This window comes from Ceratosolen solmsi, unplaced genomic scaffold (assembly GCF_000503995.2).
Source record: "Ceratosolen solmsi marchali unplaced genomic scaffold, CerSol_1.0 scaffold8, whole genome shotgun sequence".
Lineage (NCBI taxonomy): Eukaryota > Metazoa > Arthropoda > Insecta > Hymenoptera > Agaonidae > Ceratosolen > Ceratosolen solmsi.
The window spans coordinates 2,024,733-2,037,693 of record NW_011948439.1 but is presented as its reverse complement, the minus strand read 5'-3'; the positions used below and the strand labels follow the sequence as shown (position 1 = coordinate 2,037,693).

The following is a 12,961-nucleotide window of genomic DNA, read 5'->3' as shown; positions in this document are numbered from 1 at the left end:
TGTATGCCGAATAAAATGCAATATTATTATCAATAAATAAATATTTGTAACTACCAGCAGTATTATACTGAATTGTGCGGGTCTTATGATCTGATTGATGCACGCGCAGAAGTTTAATTACATAATTGTAGTTATCAATTTAATTTGCTATTACTGCCCTTTACAAGAGATAATATATATATATATATATATATATATATACATATATAATTGGTAAAATGCATATTCGAAAGTATTAATACCTGATGATATTAAAAAAACAAAGAAGATTTTACTCGTGGAAAGCTCCATTTTATCGATATTACATTAATGTTTATTTATTTTTTATTTACAAATATAAATAACAAGAAGCTTTATTTTAATCGTACTCTAGATTATGTATAAAATATAATAGTTATAACTTGTAGAACGATAATTTTATATAATAATAAATGAATTATTTTACAATTTTATATCTCCTTTTCTGTGTCTCTATGTCACTCTTACGCAAGCGCACGCTCACACGCGCACACGTGCAAACACAAACAAATGAGCTTTAATTTCATATTCTTATTTTAAAGATTTTTATGTCAGTTTGTATATTAGCATTAATTAAAATTTTTACAATAATCTTTATGGAGATATATACGTATCGTGGGATTATTATATATTTATTTATTAAATATTTATAGTATTTCTAAGAATACATTTGATTGAAATAAAACACGAGATTCTTTTCAGAATATACAGAGAGATTTATTTACTTTAATTTCAAGCAATAAAAAACATTCTAAATTATAAATGTTTTATAAAAATAAAAGAAGCTACAAAATTATGTGAATAAAAGTAGTTTATTATTATAAACTTTATTGTTTTATACTAAAAATTGTTAGTGGCATTTTCGTTTTAAATGAGAGTATTGTATTTCATGAAACGTGGAATAACAACTCGATTTTCATTTTATATACTTCTTTCTCGAAATTTTTGACAGTAAAGGCTTTTACTTTAATTTTTTATTTCATTCATTTATTATTAAAACGTCCTTAAACAATTCAAATTATTTTCGTTTTCGCACATTGAATAAAATTACGCGATGCAGTTGAATTAATTTGTATTTTGTTGTTGTTGTTGTTGTTGTTGTTTTTTTTTTTTTTTTTTTTTTTTTTTAAATAGTTTATCGAATCATTTTAAAAAAGTATTTAAGCAATATCAAAATTTCATTCTTCATTTATTGATTTAATCGTAAATAGTTGAAGTGTCGGTGTAATGCGAAGCTTCCACTGAAGTTACACAAAATTTATGACCTTACTCGATATAACCATAAACACATTGTGAAAATGAATAAATTTTACAAATTTTAAATGCAATTATTTTCTTAAATTTAAATGTTGAATTTTAATTAATTACATAATCGACTATTCTTCAGCAGTTCAAATTTACATCGATCTCATTGCTAAAAGTATTTTAATAGTATTTTTTAATTTAAAAAATTCATTTTGTATATAATGTAGCATTGTTAATGAAACCAATTTTTGTTTTTTTTGTTGTTTTAAATATTATCCTAGTAAGAATGAAGTTTAATAGGTCATTATCTTATTAATCATGTAGAGAATTTGACAAAAAGTTAAATATTATTCAATTAAAACTCTATCGATCATCCTAGACAACATATATTCTTGATAAATACTTAATTTAATATCTTAATTAAGGAAAAAGAATTAAAACATTACGGATTTAAAAGTTTTAATTAAAAATAACTTTATAAAAGATATCGATTAAAAGTGAACAATGATTCAAAATGGAATTTTTGATTACTTTTTTGCGTTTATATGATAATAATTATTACGATGATTAGGTTACATTATGAACAGAAAAACTTTTGACCAATGCGTAACAATTGTATTATTATAGTTTATCTTATTGTTATTATATTTATTCTTTACCTAGTTGAAGTGCTTATAAAATGCTTCTAAATTTGAATTGTTTTAAAATTCCAAAACTTTATTTACTTATGAATAAAAAAGAAAAGAAAAATAAAAATTTCCTTATGAATTTCATTGTCAAGATTAATGAGTTTGTACATGGTGAATAAATTTTAATTTGAGGAAAGTAAATTTTTAAATAAAAAGAATATTTTCTCCTAATTTTACTTGTTGCCATAGGAACTTTTGTTATAAATTTTTTTATCTTTCTCCAAGAATTATTAATTTAAACATTGACATATATATGGGAAGTGTATGAGGAGAAAATTAACTATTTGTTTTGGTTTCGAAAATTTATAATTCTTATGCTAATTATACATAACATCTTTATCAAGTTAAATTAATTTTTTAACTTCCAATTAGTACAGTTTACTTTTTTGAAATAAATTTTAATTATAAGCATTGTTGCGAACAAATGCACAAGGATTTCGATTTTAATTAAATAAATGCTTCGCAAACAATATCATTTTTAATTTAATATTAATATTTCCTGAATGATGTCTAAGAAGTATTTGACTTTTATATCTTGTGAGCAAATATTTTTCGAAAAATATCATTCTAGGGAATTTCGAAAGTCCGAGTAAGCAGTTTGTTAACGTTATATTGTAATGTTTCGTTCTCAATTAAAATACGAAAAATTCAAGTTCCATTTGTTATTACTACTTTCCAGTCTTATTTAAAATCATTTTTATTATTTCATTATATAATAAAATTTTTTAATTTTATGCAATGAAATGAAGCCACAAAATCCGGACACAACAAAGATAAATTGGAGCTTTTATAACGAAGAAATACGAATCATACCCACTCAATTCAATAAGAATATTATCGAGTCATACAAGATTTTGCACGCACATGCTCAATATGTGACTTTCATTGTCAAAAAAAAAAAAAATGTCAATTATTGGTCGAAAACATTGTGCCAAACTTTCCTCCAAATAATGATGATTCATGAAAAATTCTAACACTCCCAGTTGAGTTTTCTTCACCATTTCATTGCCAAGGTCCAGTCTCCCTTGAGGTCCGAAAGTTCAAGTATCTTTGGCATCAGCATTTTCCGTTTGTAGGTTCGTCCAGTGATGGCGAGGCTCTTTCATGCGACTAGAGGAAAGCGAGCACGTGCGCCCAAGGGTTGCCACTCGGAAAAATTGAATGTCGTCGAGCTCTTGTCGCCGTGCCTCGGCGGCCGACTTCGCTGAATCGTAATGTTAATTATTAATTAGCAAGCGAGGCTAATTAGCTAAGCCTTACGAGCTTTGTGGGCCGACGGGATTATACTAGTGGCTCAGCCAAAGTGGGACAGTGGAGGAAATCTTGAAAGTCGTTGACGTCGATGATTCCCTTTTTTCTTCATTATTTGCTGAATACGCGAGGTATCTGCCCTTCGAGCCATTATGTTTTTTAATAGTCTGACTGAGAGTTCGCGTGCCACTAAATGGATAATGGCACTTGTTTCTAGTTACCCTGGCGGCTTTCGCCCGATTTTCTGACTTCATATTGTTATTTAATTTTTTACCACAATAGTATAACGTATCATTGTTCTAATGTCACAATAGTTTTCGATATTATTTATTATCGTTTACGTATATCTAACATATTATTACCTATTTTATTGATTTATCAATGCATAAACATCATGGACCTTGTCAATCACTTTATTTACTTTATATAGACCACAAAAAAAAAAAAAAAAAAAACTAAAAAAATTAATAAAAAATTTTCCCGCCTCTGATCATTCAATCATTCCGTATCGAAATATCGGTGTTGATATTTAAATGCATCGGCCAATTAAGTATTTTTTAAGCTTCCATGATTATTCAATCACCCCTTCAGAGCACTTTAAACCATATTATAAAATTAAGCTGCGAATGTTTAATATAATTTTACGTACCAGTAATATTAAACAATAGTTATACCCGTGCGAGGCTTTCTTCAAATATTCATGAATAATAAGTATCGAGCGAGCTTTATTTACAAATGTACAGCGAAACGGCAACTATTACAATAACTTCAACTTATTTCAATAGATAAAAATATATGAACTTGCCTGCATCCCTTATCTCGTGACATTCAATTAAATAAATCCAATTCACTTTCAATGCGAATAATAATGAAAATGTCGATCGTCTTGAATCATAGGATTAATAAGAATGATCGATGAGCCGCTTGTAAATTTCATTACTCGATCGTAATGTTCAAAGGTATTCTCAATTTTAACAAATAATACATTAAATTAAATGTTTAGTCCGTAGTGCAGGAGTCTTGAAGTCAACCTTTAACTGATAATTACATTACCAGCCTCATTCCTTCATCCTAGCCATTCTACGAGCATCTTACACATAAAGTCGACTTTTATGTGTAAACTATTAAAGAATAAGTTGGATGTATCAATTTTTCTTCCTTCCGCGAACTCAGCGCCTCGCAGTGCTAATGACCTTTTTCATCTGACATCGTCTTACCCCTTCGGGAAGTGTATATGTCAGCAACTTTGGCTTATAATTGTGCAGATAAAATTGTGAATTAAGAGCAGCGCGGCAAGTTCATTATTTCGTAGCTGGCATTAAGTACTCAAGCTCTCGGCTGGGGGGGGGGCGTTGAGGAGATTAAAATGCCGCGAGCATTCTTGCTATCTGTTCGGTACATTGGCCTTGAGATACATAGAGTCCGGAGCGTCCTGTATGAAAATCGTCCTGGCCAGTGTGATTACAGCAAATGAAGAGCGACGTCCGTGGCGGCCGGAGATCCGGCTTCCGATGACCCCGTCGAGGCTCGTCGACGGGGCATTGCCCCACCGAGGCCCGTCCTCGGCATGAGGCCCCGGGTGTTAACAGCAGCATGGCCGCCCGCAGTTGGATACGCGCGACGTGCTACGTGGCCTGGACCTTGGGACTCGCCCGGGCTCAGCAGGCGAACCCCTCGGCGCGCGTCCGCGGCGACTTCGTCATCGGGGCCCTCTTCAGCGTTCACCATCAGCCTCGAGGCAGCCAGGGCGCTCTCGTCTGCGGTGCCATACGCGAGCTCTACGGTATACAGAGGATCGAGACGGCCCTCTGGACCCTCGACCAGATCAACAACAGCACCGAGGTGCTCCGAGGTGAGCTCAGACTGCCTTTTCCACCATCTTCCATACTCGATGGACGATGAGTCGAGCCGACGTCCTTACCCTCCTCCGCATACGCTTCCATGCGATTCCACACGCTCCCCTCTCATTTATCTCTTAAATTAGTTTTCTAATGTTCGCCAATGAAGAGCCAAAGGTGCGAATTGCCACTGGTTTTTGTCAGCTAATTTTTGCAACCGATGGCAATTATTGATAAACGATTTCTTTCCATCTTCCACTACGTTGCTCTTCGTTCATTAATCTCGTTTTTTGCGAGGCAGTGATTTTTTAAATCGTTAAAAGCGTCGTTAAAAGGTGTTGTAGCCGGATCGAGATGTTGAATGAGAATCCTCGAATAACATAATTTTTCAAATTGTTTGGTCATTCGTTGATGGCACGCGATAATTAAATTATCATTCGGACACTCGGGTACAAATAAAATTATAAGTTAGTCGAATTTCGTCGTTAAGAAATTTAATGAAATCGGCAATTCTTATTAATTAATAATTCAACGAGAGTTATAGATAATACTTAGAGTATTTGATTTCTTAAGGATCAGATTTATTATTATGGATTTTTTGTAATGTGCCATGAGAATGAAACGAGCTTAAAGGAAAGTGGTGATGGTGCATTTGTGCGTTGCATTATCCGTGGCATGGAATGTCATAAAGTATTGCTTGGGCAAATAATTTTTGCAAGTCTATTTTAAAGTTTGAATTCTAACGAAGTTAATAATAAAGTGATAACGTAAATAATTTAACGATAGCCTACAATCGATATTATTACATTAGTCGTTATTTATTAATATTAGCGAGATAATAATAGATTTAAGGCGGACCATTTTCAAATAAAATCGGTGCCTAGTAATTTGCGAAAAGCATGATGCGCTTATTCAAGAGACTATATTTATAATTTTAAATTGAATTTATTGCTTTCTTGAGTTTATAAATATTTGTTCCACTTGCTGCTCTTCTGCTATCATTGGCGATTGCAATAGATAAAAATATCTATCCTACAGAATTCACACAGTCGACAGTTTATGCAATTTTTTAATCAGAATATGTTTGACGTCTGTGATACACTACATCGCGCATTTTTAACGTAAAAGAAAAGTAAGCTCGTGCACCTGTATATGTCATATACGTATTTGATAAAATATGAGACATTTTCACGTACTGTTGCGCTTACTTTGCCCTTAAAATTAGATGAATATATTTTTCAATCCAAGCATTGAATTTCTCCAATTAATGTTTTCGATTGATGTTATCTCGATCGATCGAGTCGAGTACGTGTGTATGAGTTAGTATGTTATTCGCTAATTTCGAGGCAATTGAAAACAGTCAAAATTAAATATAATATATATTTTTTTTTTTTTGAGAGCTACAGGCCTCTTTGACAATCACGCTCGATCTACTAATTTTGCACAATAATATACTATAATAGTTTGAATAATATTTTTCATAAAAATATAATAATTTTATTCTCCTCTCGTTTTAGTTGACCATTCATTTTTATATTATTACCATTATGATTATCATCATCGTCATAATAATTATTATTATTATTATTTAAGTTATTTTTATTGTCATTGTTATTGTAATTATTGTTATTATTGTTATTTTTATTGCAAATATTATTATTAATTGTTATCACGTTGATATATCGAGCAATTATAGAAAGAACCGGGGCTTAGGTTGATAAATGTAATAATGAGAAATTTGTAAGTTACAGAGTTACGTCGACGCAAGAAGAATGCCAGAAGAAGCAATCACTCATTAATTAAGTAATTAATCCGGCAGCTCTATGCTCATTATATTAAGTCAAATATCAATTTAAAAACGTAAAATTTAATGAGCCGTTATTTATAAGTGTATTGGTGTTTTTATTCGTGAGATTATGACATTATTTTTTAAGCGCTCTGGTTCCCAAAGTCCTTCCGCTATTCATTAATATTTATACGGCACTCGAAGCTCTCAGCAATTATAGTCAATTCGTGACTGTTGACATTCAAAATTAACTCGTGCGGAAGAAATGTGGTAGCCTTGATTCGAAATGAATCGCGCACCTCCTATTAATGCATACGTTATAAAAGAAAAAGCCTGCGTTGAAAAAAGTAAACGGAATCGCAAGTCGCGCATCCACCTTCAAGCTTTGCCGGGAGCTCTCGTAATTAAAAGTAAATAAAGAATAGGTTGATGAAAGTTGGCTCGCGAGTTCCTATAACGAAACAGTATTAGTAGTGGTAGTAGTAGTAGTATTAGTAATAGTCAAGATCGATGACTCAGGCAATCCGACTAACAGTGACAAATGAACAGGGCGGCAAGCGTATATTTCTCCCGTGTCGGGCTATATGCGTAAATAACAGGCAATGGCCGTCATTTGCCGGCAGGAGTGACCCTCGGCCTCGAAGCTCGGGACTCGTGCTGGTTCGCACCTGTGGCCCTGCAGCAGAGCATCGAGCTGGTCCGCGACGCCATAACGCCGGTGGTCGCCAAGCCCCTTCTGCCACAAGAGGGACTTTTGGATTCTTGTCTCATCGACGCGCCGCTGGTGAGTTTCTTGGCTACGGGGGCCGTACTCGCGCTTCGTTTCATCTCCGAGCTTCGTTATGCAATTGGGCAGCGATTAACTAATTAAGCGTAAAATCGCGATTTACATTAATGGTGAGATGAGAAGCCCCTAGTCTCTGATTTTAATATTCGTTTATCATTCATCGTTTTCTCAAATAATGCCGGCTTCTTCTGTCTCCCTATTACGTACCCTCCACTCCCTATCTCACGTGAGATAACAATAGGCCTTTGAGAGCTGACCCGACAAAGACGTGCAATTTTGCAAATATTATCGGCGAGGATTAAATTAACTTCGTAATATATCAAGTCTCCGATGAAAGCTTAAAGAGCGATAGAGCAAAATAATATACTCTACATTTAATATTCTTTGTAATGCAGATGGGCTTAAGCAGTTTCGCGTCGTCTTCTAAAACTTTGAGTTTAAAAAATAAATGCCACGATGCACTCGGTCTCGATGTTGCTGAAAAAATTCCAAATAAGTTTCTTAGCGTCGTAAGCAATCTGTGCTTGAAAGTTAACAGCCAAAACAATGGAACTCGACGACAATAAGTGACTGTGCATTATCGGCAATATTTAAATACGCGATTGCTTATGCAGCTTTGTTGAAACGATAAGTGACAAATCCTATAATAATTCATTTGCTTTTCATCAGGATCTAGAGAAGAAAGCACCTCTGATTGGAGTTGTTGGACCAGGCTCGAGCTCCGTCGCCCTTCAAGTGCAAAACTTACTACAGCTGTTTTCTATTCCACAGGTAGGTCGGTCACATGCTAAGAATTTATGGTACACGTCGTCTCGAGGAATCGAGAGACAAATTTAAAAATTTTCGAGTCTAGCCAGCCCGTCGTAAAAGCCGTGCATAAACGCTTCAATGATAATAAAACACGAATTTGCTTGTTAAATCAATCTCACGATAAAAGCAAAGGGTAGCGAAATAGCGTTAGCTCGAATATTAAAGTTTTATTAAAAGTCTCGCGATATTCGCTGGCGCGAATACAAAATAAAAAATTTTAAAAAACGTCTCATTTGACAAAAAAATTTATGCGTAAAGCGAGGAACGAGGACAACAACATTCATAAGCCAGTTCGTCCAATTGATGCTCTCCAATGAATAATTAAGAATAGGGAAAAGGTAAATTAAATAAAGCTCCATTGGGAATCCATTTTATTTGAAATTATTGTACGCAAAGGCAATTATAATAACGTCGATCGCTCAAAGTCCTCGATCATTTAACCCTCGAAGTTTTAAATTAAAAAAAAAAAAAAAGTAAAACGTGTGTCTCTAATGAAACTTTGTAGATAAATGTCGTCTCGATTGGAGGGGGGGGCGATAACGAAAGTGCCATAATTTCCCCCTTATCTTCAATATTGAAATATTTTTCGTGTATTTCAGGTAGGATATTCTTGTACCTCTAGGGATTTAAGCGACAAGAGCAGATACTCGACTTTTCTTCGTGTTGTACCGTCGGATTATTATCAGGCGCAGCTACTTGTCGATCTTGTGCGCTACTTCAACTGGACGTACGTGTCGATTGTCAATACCGACGGTGAGCTTTAAATCGAAGCTTTTCGAAATTTTATAATACGAAATTTTCTCATCTCCTTCCGCTCTCACCACCCCGCTCACTCATCCATCCACCCCACCCTCCCCGACACTACCAAATTAATAATCAAAGGCTTTTGTCTTATTAATTAATGCATTGCCTTAATATATATTATTAATTTAATAATTTGATCGCATTTATTAGTAATAAGCTTCTTATATTGTGACTCTTGTGATCTATATTTACATTACATTCGATTCATTCCTCTGCATCCTACGTTTAGGTGTTTCTAGTCTTAAAATATTGTCAACGTCGAAGCGTCGTCATTGTAGAAAGTAGAAAGCGATAAATTATAAGTGCGTGGTAACTCATTACGATATAATATTTTATCGTAAATTCCGTGCTTTTAAATTTAGACAATAAGCATCGATTTTTATTTACAAAGTTGTACATTAATTCGGTTAATGCATTCTTGTTTGGACGTACAACATCTAACCGAAATAATTGTTCACGAACAGACACACACGCGCGCACACACATAAAATATAACAATTGTTAAAGCAATTTGATATAATTGATGGGCCAGTGTATAAAATATCTCCGACAATGAAGTCCAATGAAAATATAACAAAGTTTTAATATTCTTTAATTTTCAGTAAATATTATTGTACATTAAATATTAATTTTCAAATATTTCATGCAAACATTGTAACCTCTTGTTCAATATTATTTAGAAGCTTATTGCAAAAGCTCTTTGCAATATTTATAAAATAAAAATAAACTCATTATAATGGCTTATAAAAGAATCGAAATTGTAAATTGGATATAAAGTATATTGTGAATGTTGTAAGATTAGCCATTGCGAGTGTATTCTTTTTGATAAAATTTCGTATCGATTGATCTTTAGAAGGTGTATGAAACTATGCGTGTGCGTGAGCGCGCTTGTGCGTGTACCAGTAAATAATTATCGAGTTTAATAATAATATTCGTTTTATGATTTGGAATAGTTACATCAAACAGTCTTGTGTTGTTGTAAGGGATTCGAAATCTAATGCGCTAAAGATATTTCTATATGGTAAATTTCAAAATACTGAGTAATCGCATGAAATTACATTGCCAGAAGCACTACAATGAAAATTCCTACTTCTTGTGCATTAGTTTATTGGTAAAATGACAAATCATTGATACATCATATTTTAAAAATTCCACTTTTATGTTTACTTTCCACAACACGTATTACGTTATTAGTATTCGCGAGAATAGACGAATAGTAGCATCCAGATTTTAAAATGTCTCTTGACTGGCAATATCACAGAATATCGGCGATCGCTCAACTTTTTGCATAATGCAGAGGAGAACTTAACCGAACAACCCTGATGAAATTATGTATGAAACTAAAATTCGAGTAGGCGTATGACGACACAAAATTAGCGATATTTTCAAATTATATCTCTGGAATGTTCAAGTTTAGAGAGAAACAAGGAAACAGACAGAGAGAGAGAGAGAGAGAGAGAGAGATAGTGTCAGAGTGGTAGAGCGACATGTACGAACATATGCGACGGCTGAAATTTATAAAGTACAATTTGATGATCTATGGCGATGACAAATTTCAATTGCTGCGTCCAAGCGATATTCAACTGATAAATCAATTTCTTTTGGAGAACCGATTGCTTGCGATGATAAGCACGTTACAAACGTTGAAAATAGTTTATTTTAGGGAACGGTGTGGGGCCGAATTAAAAATTCCTCTCTGACATTGTCTTTGTCATATTTCTGCCGTCCCATATGTATGCGCTGCTCCACTGATTAATTCAATATTAAAATCCATTGGAATTACAGTGACTTATTCATTAAATAATAATAGATAAATACTGAAATTTAGAGCATTTTCAAATTCAATATCTTTTATCAATAAAGAATATGAACAATTACGATGAATATATAGTTATTTTTCTTTATCGAATAGCAGAAGTAATTCTGTAACAATTATTGTCTCTCTCGTGCCATGTCATTGAAGGATTAATTAGCTTTGTAATTCTTTTAATGCGCAATATTATCTCCAAGGAGTTTTATGAAGTAGAGTTTCCTTTAATGATTTCATAATTAAAAGCAATCCTTCAACATGAAACATCCATATATTGGAAGTTATGAGCACTGAAAATACCCAATAGTCGATTAAAAATTTCTACGCATATTGGTAAGAATGATGCCCTCGGCTCCTACAACGAAGCATCCAAAGACGCGTCTTTCATTGAAAACAAAAGTCACGCGGGTCATCACTACCGCACCATACACAAAAGCCAAAAGCAGACCTCTTCTCGACGAGACAAAAGAGAAAGAAAAATACGAAAATATTGATTTGCACCCGCGGTCGAGCGGAGAGACTTGACCTACATTTGTATCACGGTGGCAGCGGTGACGGACGGGACGTGACGTTACGGTACGGGACGTGGGGAGGGGGGAGGGAAGGGAGTGTGTATGGGAGGGGTGGGGGTGAGGAGGAGGTTTGGAATGGGCGGCAAGAAACGTGGAAAAGGGCCGAGGAACTCCGTCAATGCAAAACAGACGTCGCAGCATGACTAGCCGCGAGCCTCTTCCCAACAACGAGTGTGCCACTTTGTTTATTTTTGCCCCGGCCCCCACCCCCGGGCGGACGGGGATGACTTCTCTGGAGTAGATTGCGTGAAATTCAGGAAGGGCACTAAGAGGCGCGCGTTCTGTGCGGCGGCTGACAACAATGGCATCATTTCGTAATTGAGACGGGGTTGCGCGAGACTTTCTCATCGGTTAAGCCTATATAGCGCTGCGGGTCGTCGTGACCCTCCCCCTCCCCCCTCCACAATCCTCCCCCACATTGTTTTTATAGAGCGTAAATTGATAACAATTCATTTAATTAAAATGATAAATAGTTGGTACGTTTGTAAGTTTTAAAGAAACATGCGCCTGATTTGGGGAAGCAATTTTTATGATTGCGAATAATAGCCGTAATTAAGCGACGGTGGTTAAATCGTCTAATAAGGGGTGAGATAAAATGGCAGTGAATTTTTTAAGGGTTATTAGTGGATTGAGACTCAAGTGAGTTTCAAGCTCTGAATTATTCGATATAACAACCGAGCGTATTGCTCTATGAAATTAATTCGCGCTACAAATATTATTACATTACCCTGGAATACCGATTTAATATAGATTAATTATTGTCTAATTAACTGGATATTGATCCTTATGAATATTGAAATACACGCGAGTGCGCGCGTACTCGTAAGTGCATACAAGAGATAAATAAAAAACTGGGAACGAATTAAATAAAATGGGGAGTTTTTTTGTCAAATAATCGGTGTAACGAGTGCAATATCAAGTGTCGTTTCTTTTATACATCTAATCTTTCAATTATTTTTGGTTAAAATATTTATTATGTCCAAATATTAATCTATAATGATAGAACTATGTTTTACCAGCGTAATCATACTACAAGAATAATTAGCAATAATTTATAATGATTCGATTTTATGGTTTTTATTACGAGTATCGGGGGTCAAATTGTATTATCACAATGTTGCTTGAGGCATGAAATTTTCCAGGAATACTTATTTTTTTTTTTTTTTTTATTTTTTTTTATCATAGGAAAGATCGTCTAAAACAGGAACGGTATAAATATTAATGCTAAAGCTGTAATATTTTTATTATTTGAGTATGATAATTACATTGGCGTTATGAAAATATGAATAAAAAGTATAGTAAGGATGGGGACAATGTACTAAGGAACTTTGCGTTTTAAAACAATGGGGAA

General features: G+C 34.1%; 1 protein-coding gene across 1 annotated transcript in view; it reads left to right on the top strand.

Moving 5' to 3' along the window:
* Positions 1-4,796: 4,796 nt before the first annotated feature.
* Positions 4,797-12,961, top strand: part of LOC105365535 (metabotropic glutamate receptor 1-like) — a 50,761-nt gene continuing 42,596 nt past the window's right edge. Inside the window, exons 1-4 of the mRNA XM_011503727.1 lie at positions 4,797-5,055; positions 7,451-7,611; positions 8,284-8,385; positions 9,024-9,177. Coding sequence (XP_011502029.1) covers positions 4,797-5,055; positions 7,451-7,611; positions 8,284-8,385; positions 9,024-9,177 — 676 coding nt within the window. The remainder of the gene's footprint in view (positions 5,056-7,450; positions 7,612-8,283; positions 8,386-9,023; positions 9,178-12,961) is intronic.